Raw genomic sequence first — 15,953 nt, 5'->3', positions numbered from 1 at the left:
CAGCACAAGAATATAGTAGCAAATAGACCTCCATAGAATGATGTAGCCTCAGCAGCAAAATCCAATATTCAACCCCATAAGCAACTATTGTGCGTGTTTACATCAGTAATAGGCACTTCTTGGACCTGGATTGCTGCCATAGTCGTCCGTCGTTGCAGGATACGCTCCGGCAGGTCCCGGCGGACTGCCACTCGCCTCGTCGTCTGAGCTGGCATCATCCATCGCCACCCTGCCATCATCTCCATCTGGTGGGGCGCGCATCGCTTCGAGGACGTCTCTGTCGAGGACAGGTGGATGATAGGGCTGCAAGGTACAAATCTCACGGCCCGATGGCATCTTGGCGAGGAGCGAGTTGACGGGCGGGACGGATTGAGTGTTCATCTTGCAAGAGAGAGGGTCAGCAAATGTGGTAGGCGACAATGGAACTCTGGCAAACTCGGACGAACCGTGTCGTTGATCTTGTTCCACTTGGCGTCGAGAAGCTCAAGCACTCTCGTCTCCTCGAACCGGCCCGCATCGGCACCCCACGCCGTCTCCCTTTCCACCCGTCCATCCTCTCTCTTCTCCAAGAGACCCTTCTTCAGCCGGCTGAAGCGCAGGCCCTTGTGCGAATCCCTGTCTCGGACATCGACGTCGAGGGCTTGAAAGCCCGCTCGAAGCCAGCCAATGCCTTCGGCCGTATTGCCGTCCATCTCGGAATGGATGCCGAAGAATCGGCATGCCTTGGCCCGGCTCGTCTTGCCGAGGTCCTCGATGTACTTGACGAGACTGGGGCTGATCCTGTTGGATCCCGCGCCTGCCGACTTGCACAACGAGGCCGCCTTCGCCGCATGGTCCGAGGCGGCAAGACACAACCGGGCGTTCAGATGGGCCTTGGTCTTTGGTATCTCGGGCGACTTGAACATCCACTCCTTGTCGTTCTTGTTCCTATCCTGCGCGACGGCGGCGGGATACGCATCGTCCTTGGTGACGGCCAACAGCGTCGCCTCTGCGAGGGTCAGGGAGACCAAGGCTCGTGCCGTGCAAGGGGCCACATCGACGCATGGCGGGGCGCTCGAGATGTGCTCGCTCCGGGCCGCGAGGTAGTCGTACAGGGAGGCGGCGTCGAGAAGGTATTTGTTGGCCGCCTGGATCACCGCCGTTCTCTCCCTGGGCCCGACAAAACCGCCCGTCGTGACGTGCAGCGGTTGAAGCAACGACCTGGCCGTCAGGATGTAGGCGAGGCCGAGGGTGGAGAGGACGAAGAATATCTCATACTCGAGCGAAGTCGTCACGACACGCGACCTCTCACGCCCCGGCACGAGATCGCCCGTCAGTGTTGGCCTCCAGTGGATCGACGGTGCCGTCTTCAGGACGACGCTGATGCCCTCGCCTCCGACGCTCGTCTGGGAGCTGACACCGGCGTCGACGGCGAAGAGGTAGGGGATATACCCATCGAGACTGTTGATCACCGTGGCAAGATTTCCTGACCGGCCGGCCGGCGGCAGTCGCTTGTGCTTCTTGAGGGCATCACGGAGGATGCCGCGCTGGGTGCTCGCGTTGATGGCGAGCGAGGGGTGCGACTCGCAGCTGAAGCAGGACGAGAAGGAGAATGCTGACGTTGTTGGAAGGACGAAGGGGAACGGCATGCTCGCAGTTTCGGTAAGCAAGCTAAGGTTATGGATGGGATACTTAGTTCAAGCCCGCCTAGAGGATGCCTGACGACAATGATTCACACAACGGCGGCGGCGGCGGCGCCTCCCCCTCTCCTACGGTCCATCAGAATACTTATTCGCACGGTATTTCCTTGCTGTAACCCGCGCCTTTATGGCGGCGTCTGCCTATTGTTCCCAGGCGGGGATACCGTCATTCCACTATAGACAGGCAGCTATCAAGCTCCTGGAGCCCCCCGCAAGGACGGGACAGGGACGCTCGGTACCTGAAACTTGGTGCCTCGACCAGCACTAATACTTGTACGTTCAATCGGTCTTACATACTAGGTAGGTACTCAACGCACTGTAAAACCTGAAATTAGTGCACAGTGCTCCGTACAGTACGCGTGCTGCCGCTGTAAGGATATTTACCTAAGTCACGCAGCTTCGAATGAGCCGCTGCTTGAGACTTGCATCATCAACATGCACATACTCCTTCGTCGATGCCATCGACTTCATCCTATCCTCCTTCGCAATCCATGAATCCTGACCGCATACTGTCGACGCGGTGACACAATGGCCATGGCCAGCTCCTCGCCGCACAAATCTAGACGCAAGCCCAAGAAGAAGGACCATGAGGGCGATCTTGTCGACCGTCCACGTCCGACAACCTTGATCCGGGCTCCCTCCTTTCCTCTCGCCGCTTTCCTCTGGCCCACGCGCAGCTCCTCGTCCCAATGGGAGATCCTGCCGCTCATCCTCATGCTGGCCTTTCTGTTTCGATGGGCCGCCGGTCTTTGGGGATATTCGGGTTAGACGGCCGGCTTCCGGGTGTCGAGCGGGACCAGTTAGCTGACCTTGCTGTCCACAGGCTTCCAGCGCCCCCCCATGTACGGCGACTACGAAGCCCAGCGGCACTGGATGGAGGTGACGACGCATCTGCCGATATCGCAGTGGTACTTTCACGATCTGCAGTGGTGGGGGCTCGACTACCCGCCTCTCACGGCCTACCACAGCTGGCTCATGGGCAAGATCGGCCAGATGATCAACCCAGCCTGGTTCGCCCTCTACACCTCTCGCGGCTCCGACAGCGCGACACTCAAGTTATTCATGCGCGCAACGGTCGTCGTGTCGGAGTACCTCATCTACATCCCTGCCGCCGTCGTCTTCGTTCGACGGTTCGGCCGCCTCAACCACGTGGCTCCCTGGAATAGCTCCCTATCGCTCGTCGCCATCCTCATGCAGCCGGCGACCATTCTCATCGACCATGTTCACTTTCAGTACAACACCGTCATGCTCGGGCTCGTCCTCGCGAGCATGTCGAGCATGCTGGCCGATCGCTACAAGTGCGCCGCCGTCTTCTTCGTCGCCGCACTGGGCTTCAAGCAGATGGCCCTCTACTACGCCCTCAGCGTTTTCGCCTATCTCCTCGGCCGATGCCTCTTTCCGCTTCAACTTTCGCGACTATTCGGCATCGCCCTCATCACAATCCTATCTTTTGCCGTTTTGGTCCTTCCCATCGTTGTCGGGACGTGGTACGAGCGATTCGTGGCCATCGACCCTCGACCGCAGGACGACCCAGTTCCGCCCTTGCCTCTATTCCCCTCTCTCGGCCAGCACGTTGACAACCGATCCGTCCCCTATGCAATCCTGGAGCAGTTGCTGCAGATTGTGCACCGAGTCTTTCCCTTTGCCAGGGGCTTGTTCGAGGACAAAGTGGCCAACTTTTGGTGCGCGGCCAACGTCGTGGTCAAGTTTCGCAAGCTGCCACCGGCCTTGCTCCAGAAGGCTTCCCTGGGAGCGACGCTGCTGTCCATCATGCCACCCAACTTGATCCTGTTTCTGTCGCCCCGGAGGACGACGTTGCCGTTGGCCTTTGCCGCCACGGCATGGGGGTTCTTTCTCTTCAGCTACCAGGTTCACGAGAAGAGCGTCCTCTTACCCCTGATGCCAATGACGCTGCTGCTGGCCGGGCCGCACGGCATGAGGGGTGATGTCAGGTCCTGGGTCGGCTTCGCGAACCTACTTGGGGCGTGGACCCTGTATCCCCTGCTGCAGAGGGTAGATTTGAGGGTTCCTTACGCCGTGCTCACGCTGCTATGGGCATACCTCCTCGGGCTCCCTCCGACCTCGTGGAAAGCGCCTTTCCAGGTGCAGGAAGGGCCGTCGGCGCGCGCTCAGTGGGCGATGGCCCTGCTGCATTGGGCCTTTTATCTCGCCATGGGACTATGGCACGTTGCCGACGCCCTCGTCAGCCCACCCGCGAACAAGCCGGACCTCTGGGTCGTGGTGAACGTGGGCATCGGGGCAGCGGGATTCATTCTCTGCTACTTGTGGTGCCTGTGGCGACTCGTATTTGAGAGTGGTCTGCCTGCCAAATTTTCCATCAAGACAAAAACGCAATGAATGGCAAGGATGAGGTAGGTGGCACCGGAAAAGCAGCAAGGACAAGCGTGTGGCCTATCTCGATGGTATTTCACGAGAAGCGGTAGGGAGTAGGCCCGTGATGACAGCACGTGGGCTGGCAGAATTGTTGGCTGCCCGTTGAAGCATGTGCTGCCCAGAGCGTGACACATGAGCCGCCGGAGCTGGCCGAGCTTGTCCAGGAACCAGGCAGAAAATATGATTTCCGGCGTGGGAGCAGGAACTCGTGCTCGATAGGATATGCGAGAACTCGGAAGGATTGGCACGGATGGCAAGCTTCGTTTACTTGTTGTCATGAATATACCTTATGCCTGTAACAAACATAACCAGGCAAAGAGCACAGCTCCCGTCCAGCATCCTACGTTGCCTTCTCCAGCTGCGTCGGTGTCGCGACTGCGTCATCCACCTTCTCCACGATGCACGCCGTTCCATAGGCGGCCGTCTGGGCAAAGCCGCCCATATCGCCGGCATCGAAGCGCAGAGTGATGATGGCATTGCCGCCACGTCGCTTGCACTCCTCGACGACGCGGGTCATGGAGTCGTTGCGGCAGGAGTAGAGCATGTTGGTGAACCAGCCAAGCTCGCCGCCGGCGAAGCTCTTGAGCACCATACCCAAACTGGCGGCGATGTTGCGGCTGCGGACGGAGATTCCAAAGACTAGTTACCATCGACTATGCATTAACGACTAGTGACTGGTAGATTGGCCAGATGGAAGGCGCAAAGGAGGCAGCTTGGGGTGGGTGTCGCATGGGAACAAGGGAGCATACCGGTTCCTAGGACTTTGACGACCCGATAGCCGGGAAGATCCATCATGGCTGCAAGGAAGAGTAGTTAGCCGCTGGTTCGGGTTTTCATGATGCACAGTAGGGTAGTGCTGGTGCTGAATAGGCAGAGGCTGGGTCGCTGGGGTGGACGGACTGGTGGTGATGACGCCGTCCGTCTCTGTGAAGCACAGCTGGTCGGAGAGCTCAGGAAGGACGGGCGCGACCTCCTCGTACGGAGGCGACTTTTCCTTTCCCTTTTCCTTGACGAAGCCCATGGTGGAAGACGACAGGCTGGCCGAATGGAGATGCAATACGGAAGGGGTCGAGGTGCTGGCAATGCTGGGGAACAAGCGGTAGCATTGGCTCCCCCGACGCCTACGATGGCTTCGAGATGCTTATTTATATCCTGCCAACTTGCAGCCGGACTTGATCGGCATCACGGCTGGCCATCTCTCACCTGTACCCCATTGCACCAGTACCAAGGCACGCTACTCCGTGCCTGGTGACTCGATGGCCAAACCATGTACGCGCAAGACGCCAGGGCCGTTCATGGCTAGATGGACCATGTCCCGAGGTGTGGGTGGTGATGGATGTGCAGGCACACCAACGCTCGACCGTCAGTGGCTGACTGGCTGGTCGGAAACATGGCACGGCATGTGGTGATGAGGGGGTCCAGTTTCGGGCAGTCTTTAGCTCCCAGTGCCGCGTCGTATTCGTCGTATTGCCGACAGTTGACCACTGAGAGCCGCCTCAAGAATGCGGCTCAACCTTCAAGAAGCGGGGATGGCAGATGTCAACGGAGGTATGTAGTCACGTGGAGGAGCCCCGAGGTCTCCCTGATGGCTTACTTACCTTGCCTCCATCATCGTCACAGCACGTCCAGTGCCGACTGCTGCGGGCCAATGCGGGATCTTGGGCTTGGCAAGGCATGGTTCCTTAGCGTCCCGGGTTGGTATCTTCAACGACCAAGACCGACATGGTGACATGGCCTTTATTCGCAAGGCAATCAGCCCAGACACTGTCCGAGAGGCATGGTAGGCTGCCGAGGCGCATGTGCGACGAAGGGACTCGACGAAGGGACTCGACGACCGGGCTCGACGACCGGACTCGACGGCCGTTCCGATTGCCACAGCAATGCCCTGCGTCTGTCGGGGGCCGCCATGTTGACGATGGCAACCGCTGAAGGTATAGGGTGCAGATGACGAAGCAGAGAGGAGCCAAGCGGGACGGGAGCCCCATGGCGACGGTGCTGGCGAGGTGGTTACACATGCGGAGTGCTGTGTGCACTTCCTCGTGTATATATTCCTGCCGTTGGTTTGATTCCGCGTCCTCGGGCCTGGACCAAAAGTTCAGTGCCGCGCAGCGCGTTGAGGCCCAACCCAACACTGCCCAGGAGGCAACCGAGCAAATATTTGGCGCGTTTGGCCGCCTCGTGCTTTCTTGTCAGGTGCGCCATGGTGACACGGCAGGAGCCGACCCGGCGCCCTGCTCAGCAGCAGCACCTCGTCAGCCGCGGAAGGAGGGAGGGGACAAAGGAGAGATACATTATACGAGGTTGCTACCTGCTTGACATCGGCCGCGCCTGCTGGCTGTTCAGACGTTGAGGGCCAGAGCATCCAGTGCGCGATTGCCGAGCTAAGGCGACCAGACTAGAGCTGTGGAATTCTAAAAGATCGGGAGCAAGATGGCCTTCCAACGTCGGTAGGTGGTGATATGGCACCAACGCTTCCCAACATCGCGTCTCTTGTTGAGCAACAGACATGAAACTATGCCTGTCCTCCGAACTACCACTCGTAGTTCCCGCGCACCTAATCTGTCCTTGTCCTGCTTGCATGGTCCTTGGCTGTCACGAGTGCTCCTGCCCAAGCGCGCAGCCTCCTACCAAGATCCCCATCGCTCCTGGCGACCTGTGGTGGCCCGCTTTCTGTGGCGGCATCCGATGACGCGCCATCCCGTGCGTCGTTCTTGACCAATTCAAATCATTGCATCTTTCCTACAGTACCAGTAGGTACTGCTGCAAGTACGTCGTAGGCATGTTGAGTTGCTGCAGTCAGGCGGAGATGGCCCTGAGCAGACAGAGCATCGACAGGTGCCTACGAATAACTCGTACCGATCATGCATCATAAAGTACGCTCGCGGCCGCATGCAACGACTGCCGCAAGCGTTGACAAGCAGAGGCGACTTTGGCGTACAGAGTACGGAGTGCAAACCGGCACACTCCCCAGCCCCCACGCCGGCATCCTCTCAGGTTTCATTTTCATCCCAAGGCTTTTCGGTGTTCGGTGGACAGGCACCAAGGCTGTGATTCGGCGCGATGCCAACGATGCACCCCAACCCGGGTCTTGTCCCGCAACGTAGGGGACGCCTTTTCCGACGGGATCCCTAGCATCCTCACCGATGACTAGGTGAAAAGACGGCAAGGGCAAACGACCGTAGGTGGCGAGGAGCAATTACCAACAAACATCAAAGTCGCCATCGCCGGTGGATGCTGTTTATGCCAAAGGCAGGGATGCAGCCGAGTACGCACCTGCTGGGGAGGCAATGCAGATGTTCGGGGTACACACCTGTGTTCATGTCTGGGCCTCGTGGGAGGGGAGGAGGGGAGGAGGGGAGGAGGGGCGGAGGGAAGGAGGGAGGAGGGGCGGAGGGGGGAGACCTCAGCGCAGCACCCAGCGTCGATGCAGCCGGCACATCGCAAAACAAATCTCTACACTACGCTCCGTCGACTCGTAAGCACGCTGACTGGCTCGATATGCACCAGCTGTGACGTCTACAGCCAATCCTCCGAGACGACGGCTCTCGCATCACCGAAGTTGTTTTTCTCGACATCCTATTAGCCAGACACCCCCGTCCCGTCTCGCTCATGGGCGCCTGCTGGATGTTGCCGGCATCCAAAAATGCAGATTTCGAATAGCTCGCAGGGGAAAACGCAGGGACAAGAGTCCACCGCTCGCCCAAGCTGCTCGCGGCTCGTCTCGAGCAGGCAGGACACGACGATTTGCATACGACCATGAGACGTCACTGTTTATGACGGTTGGACAATGGCTGTGCCGGCTTCCTTGACAGGTTTGCAGGGCCAGGGATGCAAATCGGAAAGGAAACTGTCGCCACCAGTTCGTGGAGCAGCGGGTGAATTTCATGAGTTGGACCCCCCGCCCCCGGTCCATGATGGATTGATTGGACTGTAACCGCACACGGCTTGTAAGCCTCAAGGCCGGGCCCGTGGCAGCCCGCCCTCATGTCATTCGACAAATTCGAGGCCCTCGACCAACTGTACATGCACTCGGAACCCAGTACGTCGTATACGTAATGGTCCCCGGTCCCCGAGTGGTTGAGCAGCAATACCGACGTGTCCGTGGCCCTCGCCGAGCACAACGTCCATGGCCACTCTGCATGCTTGACATGTCAAGGGGAGGGGCTCCCCGGCCTGCAGACCAAGATCACCTGGAGCCTGGACCAGATCATGCTGCCGCGAGCATGAGTACTGCACTCCGAGCCGTGGCGGAGAGATTGATACCGACACCTGCACTGCAGCCCTTGAATGGATGAAGCATTGGTTGGCCCAGAGCAAACCAGGTTACCGGCTGCAGGGGGCCCTCTCGTCGTCTATTTCTACTGCCCGTACTCCGCATCGACTCCTCAGGCCTCGACATGTCCATGGTTCCTCGGATATCTGAGGCATCGTACGCCGCCGCATCGTCCGTCTTGAAGTGACGCACCCCCCTCCAGCTGTTGTGTCCAGAGCTCACTGTATTTGAAGGCCATAGAGATACGTTACTCACACAAGGCCTGTGTGGATGAGCGTATTACGGTAGCTTGCAGCAACCGACGGCACGATACGCTCCCAGAACCTGAGGCCTGACGTTACGCCCTCAGAGAACACCCAGATCTTACTTACCATTGCTCCAGATCACCTGCCACTTCATCCATCACGAGACAAGAGGGCATAAAAGTTGAAAGGATAGGTATTCTTCCATTTATCAAAGTTTGCTTCTCCGCTGTAAACTGCTCACTGACATTCAACGTCGACTTTCTGGCATCGCTTTGTCACCTTGAAGTCGGCATCTTTCTCCAGTCCGGCAGCTCGGTCTATTCCCCTTCCCCCTCCCCCCCTTCCCGTTGACTGATATCTGTCCCTCCCAATCTGCACCCCGAGGATTGGTTGAGTTGCATTATTTTATCTGGCCTTATTGGTTTAATATCGCACTCAACTCACCTCATCCTAACTGATCATCGGCCTCCCTTCCCGTCTTCTCAACATGAGTGACTACTTCGGACCCAATCTCGCCGCTTGGGAAAACATGGACATACTCACTCACGAGAGCTCGCTCCGTCGGAATTCAATGGCACAAGTTTCAAATGGCGTTCTGAACGAATGGATGGAACCCACATCGCTGTAGGTACCAACAAGTTGCTTTGGCAAACCGCTCTAGACATTGAAATCCTACATTGATGATAGGACCCTCGACGACGAACCTGGAGATCACCTCCCGCTCGACCATGTCTCTAATACGATTGTCGGAAACCAGAGGAAGAGTGCTGCCGCAGAGTTGATTCGGTACTCGGACTCGGTATTCAAGCAAAATGGGGTGCAAACCCCATCGTCACACGTGCAGACTCAGATTCCCAACAACCTCACACCCATTGAGCACATTCAGTACGGTGGCCAAACTACCACCGATGGATATGTTCAGAATAATTGCGACGGAGGTAGGGTGGACAACCTGTTGTCGTTTGTGCAGTACCAGAGAACCAACGATCTTACCGTCTTCAAGGATGACAACAGTACTGGCACGAATACCGGCCAAATGTGTGCGGACAACTTTGACTCGACTTGCATACGGCAGAATGCAGAAGACACATTATCGAATGGGCAATACCGGATAACAAATGGATTCACCGTCGTCGTCGAAGACATCGAGAACACCTTCACAGATGCACCACACCAGGTGCAGCCGATGCCATCGTCAAATTACCATGACCAACCGTTGATGCAGTCGGTGGTCGAATCGCATTCAAATACCACCATGCAATACACCGCTCCTCTTTCTGTGCCTGGAAAATACGCGCCAAACCATGATATGCTACCGATGTTCCTGCAGCACGCAGACATTGTCGCTCCGTCGGTCACGCAAGCCCACCTGCAAAACAGCTGCGGTGCCACCGAGTATCAAGCCAATGTCTATGGTGCTAATGGCCAAGAGAGCAATTCAGGCTTGCTGATGAGCCCATGTGTATCGGACCCGGTAGAGCAAGCACATGAACCGGCCGCAACCGAACCCTACGCCATCGAACAGAAGGGGGGTCCTTCGGTGAAGGACCCAAGCTTCTCGGTGACGCCCTCTCCGTTCGTCTGCAAGGCTGCGGTTTCGTTTCCGGATGCTTTCCACACGCCTGGAATGCACGGAGAAGCAGACGGAAGCTTTCGAAGCGAGCTTCTCCCAGCGTCGTCACAACCTTATGAGCCACAGGGAGCGAGCAACATAACACTGTCTCCGAGCCCCTTTGGTGGAAGCAACAGCGCGGCAACGACATACCCAAGTCAGTTCTGGTCAGCCTCCCAGCAGTCTGGCGTTGCATCCTGTGACCGGGTAGAAACACAATCGTCGTCCCAAACGCACCACTCGTTCGACTCTGGATGGTCGCTCAGGGCCGCCACGGTCCCTCTGCTGAGCTGCACAGCCAGCGGCTCTCGCAGCCAACACCATAACTTGCTCCGTCCGAAAGAGACCGGCAGCTCATCTGGTGGGCACCCCATGCCCGGATCAGCCTGGTGGAGCGGACAGAGCATCCCGCCGTACCAGCAGCCACTCCTCTCGGCCGAACCGAAGAAGCCAGGCCGGACCGGGTCCATGCCAGAGCCCGGCAGGCTCAACGCAACGAAGAGGAGGTTTGAAAAAACAGTGTGCGTGTACTGCAAGATCAAGAAGAGACGAGTATGTCAGCCCGCCTGCTGCTGGACGGCATGGGTTGCTAACGCGACGATGACCCATAGTGCGATCGAACAGAGGAATCGCACGACTGCAAACATTGCCGACACGCCGAGGACAGGGCGTCATGCTGCACCCCGTTCTTCTTTAAAGAAATGGCCGAGAACACGACGCAGTTTACGGGTGAGTCTGCCCTCGCTGCATCTGGCCGACGAAGCGTGGCGCTAATACTGGGTTCTCGATATAGAACTGCACGCCCTCCTCCACTCTCTGATGTCCCAGTTCAGCCTGCGCTACAACGATGTCATGGACTTTAACGAGATGTGCAAGGACCTCGACGCACTGGTCAACCGGCACAACGTCCGGCACATTCAGGTGAGCGGCGGTCAGGGCTACCTGTACGACCTGGACCTCGCCCATTGCCGTTCGTTCCTCGGTGCCGCGGCAGATGACCTCCCACGTCCAACCACTCTGGAGAGGCTGATTATAGATTCCGGACGCCGCTTGCCTTTCCGCTGGCAGGAATGCGTCCGAGTCCGTGGCTCGGACTGGATGTCGCGGAACCCCTTGGAGGCGCTTCATCTGTTTGACGACGCGAGCGAGGCGGCCATGTTCACACCGATCCCGATGCAGGAAGCATTCGAGTACGATGGCGGCTTGCAGAAAAGGCTGGCCTTTGTCGGCATCCTCCTGTCCATCTTTGTTGGCCGGCAAGTGGAGGTGGCGGCCTTTGCGGACCTCCACGCCAAGCTCTCGGACCAGAAGCAACACTTCCTGGAGAAGGACATGGACGATCTGGGGAAGAGGCTGCTCGTGCTGCGCCGCAATTTCTGGAAGGGCTATTCGGCCACGGCGACGGACCGCTACGCGGCAGAGACGGAGCTTGCCAGCTACAGCAAGGCGACGACGCAAATCTGCCGCAAGCTATATCTCTGCTTCTGCCTGAAGGGGGATGTCCTGAGGGGCAAGGGCAACCGCGACGGAGGCAGCAGTCAGCAGCAGACGAGGGCGAACCTCGGATCATACCCCAAGGTCTACAGTCAGCAGGGCTTCCAAGAATGGATGTGGTCCGGAGACCGACCTTGAGCCGCGCGGGGGGTCGATGGCGGGTGCAGCCACGCGTGCCTGGCAGGGTGAAGAGCGGGAGGGACCTTGGCATGGGTTTCGTCGATGGAGTTTGCGGTATTTTCGTTTATTTCTGTATGGATGCATGGCAGGAAAGGTCGGGGCGGGTGGCGGATGGGGCGAGGATGTGAGGGACGACGTAGGTATGCAGGCTGGCACGACGAGAAGGGCTCGCCGCCTCTGCGTGCTGGCGGAGCGTGTCACTTCATGGTCCGAAATTAGTCTGGTGATGGACAGCTCGACGCAGGAATAATGGCACGGTTCAACGATGAGCATTCGGCAGGTCGGTGCCAGCCTCGACGTCATGCCAGTGCAGTGCGCCGAACGGCCAATGCATGGCATGAATGGGAATGGAATTGATGGCCACATGGATGGCGACATGTCTTCAATGGACGATTGAACCAGTTGACTCATGGAACACAGCACGAGAACCGGTACGAGTAAGCTGTGCTGCGCGTTTACTCGTGCCATCACCGCATCTCCAGATGGATGGAAACCGAGCGAGACGGGCCAGAAGTCGTCCACAGCCGAGCGGTCATGTGAAGGGTTGCCGAATGCAAAACAGTCCGGGTCCCCCGTCCGGCTTTGCAGCTTCCCTGGGCTGAGCTCCCCAGGTCGGGCCGGGCGAGGATGAGCAAGTGGGAAAGCATATTCGGACCGGTTGCTGTGCATTGATATTGATGCCTCATCCCCATGGGCAGATGGAGTGCCGGTGGTGTGTGGGTGCGTGGGTGCGTGGGTACGTGGGTGCATGTCCGAGTGCGTGGGCGCGAGCGTGGGCACGTTCATATTACGTGTAGCCGCGGCAGGAACCGCAGGACTGGGTAGAGTGATTGCCGTGGGCGCGGTTCATTCCAAGCATGATCCATGCTTGGGCGTGGTTGACGGAAGCGGTGGCGATGTTTGCTTTGTTGTTGCAGCTGGAATTGATGCGTCAACGGTCGAAGGCTGAAAGAAGGTACAGATTGGTAATTGATGGGCACTACGGAGTAACGTCCGGAGCAATACTTGAGTACTTGATTACTGTACACTCACAGCATGATCGAGGACGTACAACGTGCTAGGTAATATTACTGTAAATGCAAGTACGGAGTAGAGTAATAATACAACGATACAGTGCATGTGCGGAGTATTATTACAGCGTACGTAAGAACGAGTACCAGGCTTCAACACCTATCCTCCAGTGCCGCACACCTGTCAGCGCGAGTCTGCGTACTAGGTACCTACAGTACCACGGCACTTGCACGTACAGTGAAGTATCATTACATGCACCTCCGTACAGGTACTTGCTCGCACAAGGGGCCACCGACAGGTGCTGCAGGCGTCGTCAGTACAGGCCAGACGTTCATGTAGATGCATGTACAGTACGTACTTGAGGTGTCGGCGCAGGACATTCGGCGACACTGGGGGGGGATTGTGGATGAGTACCAGAGCAGGGTGCGAATGCTCGTATAGAAGTAGCAGCAGACATGAAGAAGTACAGTACTTGCTTGCATTTTCACTGCTGCTGCACTACTTGGTAGATAGTACGAGGTTCAATTAATCCGTAGAAGTACTTGTGCTTAGTGCCAGCACTTGTGCTTAATGCCAATACTTATGCTTATTACTTACGTGTACGGAGTACCGACATATCCGTACGTACAGGAATTAATTACTTTACAGGTGAATGTAAGTAAGTGCTTACAGTACTTTATCCAATGTTTGCGGTTATTTCCCCCTCCCCACCCCAGCTTTTCTCGCCAGCGCACCCATTCCCCCTCTCTGGGACGTCGAATGCACCCCTGTTCCCCGCACTCGCCTGTCAAAAGGGGCCCGCGGTAGAGCCGTTGTTGGTACTAAGATGCTTATCCGGACAGTGCAAGCACTTTACTTGCTCGTACACCACGTGGGCACCGTCCTTGGCCGTTTTTTCGAGAGCTTGGTTACTGTACTTACTTACACTACTGTGCCTTGTTAAGTAAGCACTGCAAGTGCAAGTCTAGCAAGGGCAAGGTACTGTACTTACATGTGCCTAGCACGGACATGTACACCTACGGTAATCAAGTACATTTGCAGAGACTACTACTGTACTGTAAGTGCCCAACCCAGTATTACTCCGTACGTAGGTATCAAGTAATACGGAGTTCTGCACGCTTGGTACTTGTACTGTACTTGCATGCGCTTACAGTACACCTATGCCCCTATACCTGTACTTGTACATCTGGACCTACTTTCATGTTCTCGGATGCTGTACAAATTGCGCTCCTGCTCCGCACGCGATGCCTGCATGACTAATCCGAGACTTGGGACCGCGCACTACGAGTGATTACTTGCAGCGCAGGGTCGACTCGCATTCACGGCGGGATGCACATCAGGCAATCCCTTCGGCACATGCATTCCCTCAGGTGCTCGAGCGACAACAAGTGCGGCCCAACTTCCTACGGCGCATCTGTGCAAAACTTGCTTGAATGCACTCCGTACTCGCACACGCAATGCCGGCTCGCATCCGGCGTAAGAACTTGTACTTGCGCGTACTTGCTGTACAGTGCACGTGGTTGTAAGTAGGTAACCTTGGTACCAGGCATCAGCAGCACTGCTCAAGTACATGTACTGTACATGTACAGCATTATATGTCTGGTACTTGTACATATTTGCAAGGTACCTGGGTATTATTAGTAAGCACAAATCAAGTACTGTGCGTTCTGCACAAGCACAGCTTCGGGACCAGGCCAGGCTTTCCAGGGCCCCCCCGCGCGCCTGCGGACAAGCTTCTGGAAACTGTCCATATTAACTGATATTCCAAGTGCATCCAAGTATAATACTTGTACTTATATGTACACCTACAAGTACTTAGGTATGTACATGAGCTTGCAAAATTTTACACCCACAGGGAAGTACATACTTAGGTGCAGTACTGTACTCTGTGCAAATCAATATACACCGGTAGTAGTGAGTGCATCGGCGTTTGCTTACCAAATCGTACACGGTACATGCATCATGCGCTCTGGAGGTGTACTTGCATGTACATGCACACCGACAAGTATCACACTCCATGTACTCCGTACACTTACTTCATGTGCTCATAAGTCTACTTACCGTACACCGGGGACCATGTTCATGCCAGTATCCTCCATCGCCTTCACGGTTCACGCCAGCTTGTGCAACAATGGATTCGCAATCCGGTGCAGTGCATGCGGCTCGTGGTAGAGATGTTGACGGCAAGGGCAGGGGTGGAGGGGATTTCAGGCTACCTATTATGCAATAAGGATATACGGAGTACAGCATGTTTACAGTGTACTCACTGTACAGTACTTACGGAGTACAGTGCAGTAAAGTACAGTACTTGGCGGTGTTCCGTTCTCCGTACATGCAGTACATGTACATGTATTGGCTGAATATCATAGGTTGGTACAACCACTCAAGTACTTACTACAAGTACTCCGTACGTGTAGCCGTATAATAAGTATACTTAGGTGACACACATGTACTTACGTGCAAGTACCTGGACAGAGTGGAAAATGCTCCTTGGGGCAAATGCGACGGCAGCACGCTTGCCGTGACGAGTCAGGCAGGCAGGCAACAAGTCTTGCGAGGAAGGCAGCAAGCAAGTACGTTTGCTGCCGCTATTACGGACGGACTTCGTATTGAACATGTACAGGTACATGTGCCATCCATGCATTCAACCAGTGCGCCGAGTACATGTACAGTGCAAGCATCATCATCGTACGGGACGCACCCTCGTACTTGCCCGCAGGAGCATCACGAAGCATCACGAGGGATGCAAGCACACTTGGAACGCAAACCGCCTTGTGCCGTGCTTGCTTGTGCCGCAGTCAAGCTCCGACCGACGACAATCGTGACCCCCATCACCCGAACCGACGCCGAATCTGTCATCCCCTCCCCTCCTTTCTCTGCTCCTCTCTCCACGCCCACCGACCCCTGCCCTGCATGCGGGCCAGCCGTGGATCCACGGCGCCCGGGGAGGGATTGCGTCCGTTGCGTCGTCTGCCAACGCGAGCGGAGAGCTCCATTCGATGGCAATCCACGACCTGTCATTCTTGGCGGCCCTGTCTGCACCGAGCTGCCGATCTGCACGAGTG

General features: G+C 56.7%; 4 protein-coding genes across 4 annotated transcripts; 2 read left to right on the top strand and 2 right to left on the bottom strand.

The window, feature by feature from the left end:
- Window positions 1-102: 102 nt before the first annotated feature.
- Window positions 103-1,628, bottom strand: DCS_03930 (pH-response regulator protein palC; the record flags this gene model as incomplete). The annotated part of the gene is made up of 2 exons (XM_040801243.1): window positions 103-381; window positions 447-1,628. 2 exons carry the CDS (start codon window positions 1,626-1,628, stop codon window positions 103-105), a joined length of 1,461 nt encoding a protein of 486 aa, XP_040656276.1.
- Window positions 1,629-2,207: 579 nt separating this feature from the next.
- On the top strand, window positions 2,208-4,037 carry DCS_03929 (glucosyltransferase; the record flags this gene model as incomplete). The annotated part of the gene is made up of 2 exons (XM_040801242.1): window positions 2,208-2,442; window positions 2,503-4,037. The coding sequence occupies 2 exons, from the start codon at window positions 2,208-2,210 to the stop codon at window positions 4,035-4,037; spliced, it is 1,770 nt and encodes a 589-aa protein (XP_040656275.1).
- A 376-nt stretch (window positions 4,038-4,413) lies between these two features.
- Window positions 4,414-5,094, bottom strand: DCS_03928 (UPF0145 domain-containing protein; the record flags this gene model as incomplete). The annotated part of the gene is made up of 3 exons (XM_040801241.1): window positions 4,414-4,712; window positions 4,823-4,870; window positions 4,974-5,094. The coding sequence occupies 3 exons, from the start codon at window positions 5,092-5,094 to the stop codon at window positions 4,414-4,416; spliced, it is 468 nt and encodes a 155-aa protein (XP_040656274.1).
- A 3,984-nt stretch (window positions 5,095-9,078) lies between these two features.
- Window positions 9,079-11,835, top strand: DCS_03927 (uncharacterized protein; the record flags this gene model as incomplete). The annotated part of the gene is made up of 4 exons (XM_040801240.1): window positions 9,079-9,215; window positions 9,279-10,755; window positions 10,815-10,932; window positions 10,997-11,835. 4 exons carry the CDS (start codon window positions 9,079-9,081, stop codon window positions 11,833-11,835), a joined length of 2,571 nt encoding a protein of 856 aa, XP_040656273.1.
- Between the last annotated feature and the right edge of the window lie 4,118 nt (window positions 11,836-15,953).

Source organism: Drechmeria coniospora, chromosome 02 (genome assembly GCF_001625195.1).
Source record: "Drechmeria coniospora strain ARSEF 6962 chromosome 02, whole genome shotgun sequence".
Taxonomy (NCBI): domain Eukaryota; kingdom Fungi; phylum Ascomycota; class Sordariomycetes; order Hypocreales; family Ophiocordycipitaceae; genus Drechmeria; species Drechmeria coniospora.
This window is presented reverse-complemented; position numbering and strand designations above follow the sequence as displayed.